This window comes from Polyergus mexicanus, unplaced genomic scaffold, assembly GCF_030449975.1.
Source record: "Polyergus mexicanus isolate NDT 795.1 unplaced genomic scaffold, iyPolMexi1.0 SCAF_12, whole genome shotgun sequence".
Lineage (NCBI taxonomy): Eukaryota > Metazoa > Arthropoda > Insecta > Hymenoptera > Formicidae > Polyergus > Polyergus mexicanus.
In genome coordinates this window covers 8564758-8573703 of record NW_027223332.1, presented here as the reverse complement: position 1 = coordinate 8573703, position 8946 = coordinate 8564758, and the positions used below count along the sequence as shown (strand labels likewise).

Sequence of the window (8946 nt, the reverse complement as noted above, 5' to 3'; positions counted from 1 at the left end):
AAAATAAGTGGAGGACGGTATTGGTTTAGGAGAATTTTAACGTTGTATTTGTTATAGAGCAGACGAAAAAATGTTTGTTTACATTTACACGACGGATAGGTACACGGTCATAGGTATTTTGTCAATAATGTGTTTCACCTATTTCTCGCAGTTCGTTAACAGCTGCGACTACATGAATTTCTGAATATATCGTTGCATATTGAAAGTTATTAACGAACTGCGAGAAATAAGTGAAACACATTATTGACAAAGTATTCATGAATATATATCTATCCCGTAAATGTAAATAAATATTTTTTCCATGTTTGCTCTACACAAATACAACATAAACAAACTTGATTTTTCCTCATTTTAGAATAGAAAAAGTATTGATAAATAGAAAGAATATTTGTTATTATTTTTTATTTTATTCTAAATTATTTATTAATATCAAATTAAATTATTTAAGATTATGACAGAAAAGTATATATAAAATAAATTTATCTAAAAATAAAAAATAAAATTATTATTGTATAAGAGAAATAAATAAGAGAAAATATTTACATCATACATAAAGAACAAAAGAATATTTAAGAGAAATATCTTTAAATTGACAATTTAATGTTATTAATTTAATTAATTATTTTCATTAAATATTAAAAATAGATGTAATTTATTATATAATTAATTTAAAAAAAAATCAAAACTTACTATTCAGTCATTTAATAATTAATAACAAGAAGACGTATCAAAAGTCAGTTTTTTTACTCTTTCAACGAGTTTTATTTTCATTGTAACTGTTATTTATAAAACATTTTAGTTAAAACCTTATTTACGTTGATAAAAGGAAAGGTAGCAATATCGTCGCAAAAATTAAGGATTAACGATTCCGTAAAATCGCTACAGCCAACCATATCGAGCACACCTTACCAACGTATCGTTTTATGTGGCAAACAAGAGCAAATTCGACGGGACCGGTAATATTATGGACTTTCGTGGCGGCTATCTGCTCCGTCAATTCGTCAAGGGTAGTTTGACGCAGGTTCAAGACAAAACCGTGCGTATGGTAGGCTCTGAACAATTGTTTCAAATCACGTTTGTCCAATTGGTATTTGACGTCGTTCGGAATATCGGAGATGAAGCCGCGCAAGACGCTCACCGCATGACGATTAAATATTGTCGTCGAGCCGAGGGCGCTACGTAAACCCGACAATTTGTCTCGTAAATGTTGCTCCATTTGCGACGCGCTCTCCTTTATTTGTGCGTCTTCCTCAGCTGTGACGGTCAATTCCAGTGTCTGAACGGATCGATTGTTGCTCGATGATGTAGCGACAGGCACGAGCGGCCGCCAATCCTTGCTGATCGCCACATTATACTTCAAGTTGTGAGGCAGAGTAGATCTCTGCGTGTTTTCCCATATCTAAAACGGAAAGAAACGATCGTAAAATAAGGGTGTAAATAAAAAAATTATGAAAAAGAAGATGAATAAACGGTGGTGGAAAGAATGAATGTGGGTAAGTTCTTGTTTTGTTATTTAAAGACTATATAATTGTTTTATACTAACGCTAGAGTAATTAATTAAGCGGAACACCTTCATCAATGTACAACGGCTATCGCTTAATTTATAATGTTCTCCTATTTCGGGATCCCATAAAATAACGTCATTCTCCTCGGTGGTCAAAACATATGCGGTCCATTTACTTATTTGCGAAGAACCTGCAACATTCACTCATAAAGCATTATGTCCATTTATTTTGATGCATGTCGACAATATAAATATAATACCGTATATCTGCATTTTATAATTGACTTATATATATTGTTGATAATTGCACGAAGAAAGGGAGTAGAAATATTTTAATATAAATATAATAAATTTTTGATTTAATAAAAATATTAATAAATATTAAGACATGCGATATCTCAAATTTTGATAATGTTGAATTAAAATTAATTGGAATAAAGAAATTATTACATGTATCATCGATATTTAAATTATCGAATTCTGCTGCTTTACATATTTCATCAAGTTTATACAGGGTTGGCAACGTTACTCTATAAAAGTAACGCGTTACGTTACCGTTATTTTTTGTAAAAAGTAATTCGTTACTCGTTACTGATTTTAAAAAGTAACCGCTACCGTGTTACTTGGAAAGTAAGGATTCGTTACTTTTTCGTTATGTTTTTGTTTTTCGTAACGCTAAAATAAGCTATTAGATTATAAAATTATTTAATAATCAATATTAAATGTAATAATCTATGTTACAATTAAAAACTTTAAATTAGTCTCTATATAGCAAGCGTTTTTTATATTAAACTTATTTAATGATTCTAATTTTTTATGTTAATATCTTTACTTTTCAATACGCTTATCTTTATAGGAATTTAAATTGTAATTTATAAATTTTAATTTTGTCGAAAATTTTTATCAAACATTGTTTTTAAATATTGATAAGAGAAATATTGATATTATTAAAAGTTTATTCCAATATTCACTATCAGTATTGTAAAATTTATAATTTACGTTGCTATAGATTTTCAGTACTAACAGTGACTATCAGAATGCAGTCTATGATAGAAGGCTACAAAATATTTTTCAAAAAATACATCTATTGAATAGATACAAGATAAGAGAATCAAAAAATAACGATAAAAATAACGGCTAATTTGTTACCGTTACTGTAAAAATGTAACGACGTTACAAGTAACGCGTTACTTCCCAACTCTGAGTTTATATACCTAACAGTACGTATGATTGCAAGCCGAAAGCTTGCAGCAATGTCGCTAGCAAAACCGCTCTGCCATAGTGATCAACCTTATTGACGTTCAATGCCTGACGTGGCGTGACCGGACCGTAATAAATAGGCAACGACGACAGAAGCATGACGAGCCGGGCGGCATCGTCGGGGATTTCTATGCCGGATATTTGATAAGGGTGCGCCAAGCAACGTTGGATGCCCTTAGACAAAGTATCGATAGCGTTAGCTTCCATAGAGTTTCCAGGTTGCTCGAGTCTCATCAGCACGTAGATCCTGGTGTGCGATTGTCCCGGACTGGCTTGCGCGTAACCGAACAGCAACGCCGGACTGAAAAGGGGTGACAGAGCGATCCAACGTTCGAGCTCCTGATAATTCCTGTGACGCTCGAGCGGGACCCTCGCCTCGCCCAGCCATTGCTGGCCCCAGACCGGGTGCTGATCGTAGAGGCGAAACTTAACGCAATGCTCCCCGGTCTGTCTAGGCAGTTCCAAGTGTACCGTTTCCTGCCATATAGGCGCGGGCCCATCTGCGACCGAGGTCGTGCGAACAACGTTGCCCCATTCCACTTCCAGCAGCGGAGAGACGAGCGCTGATTCTTCTCTCACTGGTACTTCCACCCCCCGCAGCACAGTTACGGTAAGGATCGTTCTTCCTATGGTGTGATGCCTGCTGTGATGAGCGCTTGACGATGGTCTGAGCGGTCGATTAGGGCGAAAGAGATTCTTGAAGGATACATCTAACAGGGAGAACGCCGGTTGTTCAGTCACCACGATATCTGGCGCTTTGGATTCCGGCGGAGACAACTTACGAGCCGTCACGCTGACATCCGAAATGAAGATCAAAGCCGGATCTTCCAGCAAAAAATACTCGACACTTTTCTTGTTAACGGGACGTTTCTTCTGCGGTCTCAATAGAGAAAGGCCGTTTTGCGGATCGTTCGGATCGTTGCTCGGTCTATAGAGATAACACCTGCTGTCTTCCTTCGGCTCATCGGTCGAACCATATATGGAAAGAGAAATGGTACAAGCGACAATCCCAGCGTGTATCCTGTGCAAACCGTCACTGATCGCGAAGTCTATGTCCACCTTGTGGTTCTTAACGTTGCAACGTTGGGGCAACGGTAACGGAAGCACGCTGGATTCACCGTGTCGCGTGTGCACTTGTATCGAGAGATCGTGGTACTCGGAATCTCTAATCAACAACTTGTACAGCTTCCTGTTGAACGGACTGTTCGCTTTGCATATCGATCTCCCTCTGAACAAAATAGATACCGAGATGATCTCGATCGTCGTCGTGTCATCCGATTGATGTTCACGCGGCGTGTGAATGCGAATCTCGCGTATCGCGATTTCCACGAGTTTTCCGCGAAATCGCGGCCGCGACTCGTAATCCAGTCGTTTGACGTCATTGAGCTGATACGGCTTGATTATCTTCCTGGTAAAAGGATTCTCGGATACGTACAATCCATCCTCCTTTAACGATGAATTTCCATTGTTCGACACTCTCAGAGTATTCCGATTTTTCGCGAGAACGTCGCTCGTTTTACGATCGTCATCGATCACCGGATACGCATAGCAAAGATTGAGCTCTCGCTCGGTTTTATCTTCCGAACATTGAGTCGTTCCACTTATAAAGTCGATATGAGAGACAGACATATCGATTACAATAGAATTTTATTCAAAAACATTTTTTTCTATTTATATAATTTATTTGCGGTACAAAATTTTAAATTATTTAAACCATCATTTTTTTTTTTTTTTAATATGTATATTATGTAAAATTTATTAAATCGGTCGCTCGTAAAGTTACAGAACTATATAATCTTCTGTTTTATAGACTCTCATTGTATGTTTTGTCTGTTTTGTTCACGGTATCACTAATCTCCATGGTGACAATTTCCATGGTAACAGGTAAGGAAAATATAAAACGTGAAACGGTTTGAGCCTTGTAACGGACAAGTGGTAAGCTAAAAGATAAGTAACGACATCTTGTAAATGTGCGCCGAATGGAACAGAAGATATTAGAAAGAGCCTGGTATTATGAAAAGTTTTCGATTGTATGATTTGTTTGTATGCAATTAAAATTAAAAAGATATATATCACATTGATTTGAAAACGTATTACTAATGAAAATGTATACTAATGAAAACGATAATTATTTTTATTACAATTAATGCGCATCACATGTATTAACGAATTTAAATTTGAATAAATAAAAATTTAAAATATGTATTTTAATCTATATATTTTTATTCGTATAACACAAGATTATATGTAGAAAACTATACGCAAAAATATTATATATAATGATATATAAATATGTAAGATAATCACATAAAATGAGACAAATAAAAAGATATAAAAAAAAATTTATAAACTTCACGATGTTCAGTAAAAGTTTTACGAGTTATATATTTACAGGAAAGTCATATCTAAAATTACTGCGTTATATTACAAATAGAAAACGAATAATTTTGCGTCTGTATTGTTTAAAATTATAAACATCATTCTGTCGTAAATTTTGTAGTAAATTATAAATATTGTCAAAAAAAAAAAAAAAAAAACAAATTTTATATCTCATTGGTGATTAGAAATATAGGCAGATAACGATATTATGTTGATAATATATCGACAAAAGGTAACGCTTATATAAGATACAACATCGACAGCATTTTCATGAGAAGTTGGAGCGTGATTTCTAGCCGGGACGCCATTAACAAAATTTCAGCTGCGTACAAATCAATTTTAAATGTAGATATAGTGGAGTCCTGCTTTTAATTATAGATGAAAGTGAGGATAGCGCACGTAGCTAACGATCAACAAACACATATATTAAACGATGTATTTTCCTTTTTATATACATATATAGCTCTTATATCTCTATAAAAAAGGCGAAAGCATTTAAGAAATTCTACATATGCTGTTGGTCCAGAACATTTACAGAAACAAAATACACATATGGTACACATGATTACATATATATACATTTATACGACATGTTTACAAAGCTTGTTTTAGATACATTTGAAAGGGCTATCGAATATTCTTGATAATGAAAAAATGAAAAGAAAAAAGCCTATTATATACAGGTAATAGTGAAAATCGGACGAGAGTAAACAATGCAAAAAAGATAAACACAAAGTAAATACTGTCCGTAAAAAATATTTTCCGAATTACTACCGTTAAAAAATATGGCAAATATTTATAATAGCCATTCGACAAAGCTTTCTTCGTTGATGACTAAATTTTAATGAATTTAGGTCAATCAGAAACATAATTCGCGAATATATTTGTTTTTTTAATTACATCATTGCTCCTCTCTTTACAAGCCTATTCCAGTTCTTGTAGCGAATAAATTATTATAATATTTATTATAGTAATAATTAGTACTAATTATTTTAATGTATCTATTTAGTCTTTTATTATACAGTTTATATTTAAAATACGTAATATATATTTATATTGTATAAGATATTATAAATTTACGGTAAAATGTTATCTTTATGTTATCGTAAAATTTCCCAAAGAGGGATTTCGAAAGAACTGCCAAAATTTAAGATAATTATATATTAATAAATTTTCGTTTTATTACTTTTATATTCTTTTTACACGGCAAAAGAACATTAATTTTTTCAAATGCGATTATTGCACATGGTATTCTCTTTCTTTTCTTCCCGAAAGAATAATTGATCGTGTTACGCATGTCTACTATCTTTCAAAAATTTAACAAAATTTTTAAAATATAAAAATATAAATTAAATTTCAAAACATAAAATATATGAGTTAAATATTTATCATGTCATGTATATCAGTTCCATCTTCGGAAAACGAGATAAAAAATTCAACTCGCGTATACATATGTAAAGAATATACAAACAATCAACAATTTATATTTTTCGACAAATGACACGAGGAGGGTCGAAAAATATTTCGGTAAGGATGCGCTCTGGAAGGATTTCTATAAATACGTACGCGCAGAGAACCGACGTTTTATTATAGTTTTCATCAACAGATTAGCCCCTTTGGAACCATCGATACTCGAGAATCGAGATTCACAGACACTTTATGGCCCTCATAAAAGAATCTATTTGGTGTTTTCCGACTTGGGCCCACGGAGCCTGAAGCAAAAGTCGAACAAAGAGATGTATCCTCTGCACCCAGGAATTTGGTATGTAAAAACTATTACGTCTTTGGGTCCAATTACGCACAGGTTGCCGACCGGATTGTCCTTCCTTTTCCTTCGTTCAATCCTTAAAAAATCCTGACGCCGATATGCTCTTATCTTCTTTCATTTGTGTCCTTTTCCCGTTAGTTTAACCGCCATATATCACGTGCGTTCTGCGAATATCGTAGACAGACTCTATTGTCTCTATTGTGCTTTTCGTCACATTTTCAAAAATATGACAAAGATCCATCTTTCCGGCATTCAACGACAAATGGTATCCTGAGTTCTGATGTGGCACAATGATGAACAGATGTGTCACAAATAGACAAGGAGAGGGGGGGGGGGGAGACTTGTTTATAAAAATTTTTAACTTTAAATTCAATTTTAAATTTGTAATAAATAAACTGAAACATGTATTCTAAGAATATGTATTATAATTTAAAACATATGTCAAAGAGTATTATAGTATATAATTAATTTGTTTGTTTAAATGAATAATTTTGTTAAATGTCATATTAACACCTTTATCATCACGACGAATAAAAAGCGTGCGGCTATACTCTAGATAGAATTTATATTCAGTTTTGTTTATTATGTCAGTTTTTTCGAATGAGCGGCTTTTCTTTGTCGGCGGCTTGTCATTGGATAAATTTAATCGAAATACCACTTTTTAGGCGTAACTAAATATTAACTCTGTCGTCTCGATATTATGCTGCATGTATAATGTATAAAACATATAATATAATTAAATCGCCGTCAAAATATTTCTTAGAAGACAACGAGTAAACACGTAAAAATTATATTTTTTGCGGATCTAGATTTTATCTAGAATAATAATTATCTATAAATTTTAATTATCTAGAAATTTTACAAGAAACAGTATGTGTGCGTAAATCTTTACGTATTTATAATAATATATATTTTTTGCATTATTATCTAGATATACGTGAATAAATGTCAATCGATGACTCTTTTATATCTCGCGATCTTTATTCGTGAAATTGTGAAATACAATAGATTCAAAGCGAATATGAAGGCACGGCGATGCGATCAAGTTCCGATATCGTCACTTTTTCATCGCTCGCGATGGCGCTCTCTTTCGTTGAAACAATGATATATCGCCGATATCGAATGACTATACCCTCGTATAATCGGCACCGCGGTAATAATTGGATCATAGATACGGTTATGCAGCAGGTCCATTAATTCTCCGCGGCGTTCAATTCTCACATGCGTCGGATTCGTTATATCGTCAGACTCATTTCGAGATCTTGGCATCCGTAGATTTGTCAATAAAATTATTTTGATAAAAATCGAGTACAAAATAAATATTTTATCATATAAATTTTTTTCTAAAATGTATCTTTTTATCTGTGAATTAGAAAATTAATATAATAATCTTTTTTAACATTTTTGATAATTCTATTTAAAAAGAATATTTATCAGAGAATTATTAAAAATTATTAGACTAATTCTATCTTATATCATCTCTATTTAAAATTGCATCAATTTTATTTAAAAAAAGGAACTGGAAAAATTACTGATGCATGTATATTTAATTTTATATTTTTATTGAGAGAGATTTTTTTATCTCTCTTTAGTTACCAAAACTTGACTTTTCCAACTATTATCCAGCGTAAATCTAAACCATCGCAGTCGCGAATAACCATTAAACGCTTGCGATAATCGTGTTTACGGAGCAAGCGAACTTTCGGGCGATGTCTCGCCATCGGGGAAGAAATCATCGACTCGGGTCGCATAACCGCGACAAAGTTGTTCCCGATTCTCCTCGACAGAACCCGAACTCTTGGTGTCGAAAGTCCAAGTGTCGAAAGGGGGTTGGTTTCACGAGACGGGGGGACGAGGTCGTGGGCTGGGGTCGGACATCGATCTGGTAGTTAACTTCAGTGCCCCCGCGGGACTCGTTGCCACCTTCGTCTGCGCTCGCGATATGCGTGGAGATGGGGTACAGTCTCCACGATCCGGGGGATCGGGGGAGGAGGGATGATTCGCGCGCTCGCATAAAGCGTTTTTACGTTTGCAT

General features: G+C 34.0%; 1 protein-coding gene across 1 annotated transcript; it reads right to left on the bottom strand.

Moving 5' to 3' along the window:
- Positions 1 to 579: 579 nt before the first annotated feature.
- LOC138938033 (coiled-coil and C2 domain-containing protein 2A) lies at positions 580 to 4577 on the bottom strand. Its single transcript, XM_070304738.1, has 3 exons — positions 2719 to 4577; positions 1544 to 1695; positions 580 to 1399 (listed from the first exon to the last, which is right to left on the bottom strand). The coding sequence occupies exons 1-3, from the start codon at positions 4391 to 4393 to the stop codon at positions 860 to 862; spliced, it is 2367 nt and encodes a 788-aa protein (XP_070160839.1). The 5' UTR covers positions 4394 to 4577; the 3' UTR covers positions 580 to 859.
- Positions 4578 to 8946: the final 4369 nt, after the last annotated feature.

Coding starts and splice junctions, on each gene's coding strand:
- LOC138938033 (XM_070304738.1), bottom strand. CDS start 4,393: ATGTCTGTCTCTCATATCGACTTTATAAGTGGAACGACTCAATGTTCG. Junction 1,696..2,718: donor GCAATCATACGTACTGTTAG/GTATATAAACTC, acceptor TGAATGTTGCAG/GTTCTTCGCAAATAAGTAAA. Junction 1,400..1,543: donor GCTTAATTAATTACTCTAGC/GTTAGTATAAAA, acceptor TTTCCGTTTTAG/ATATGGGAAAACACGCAGAG.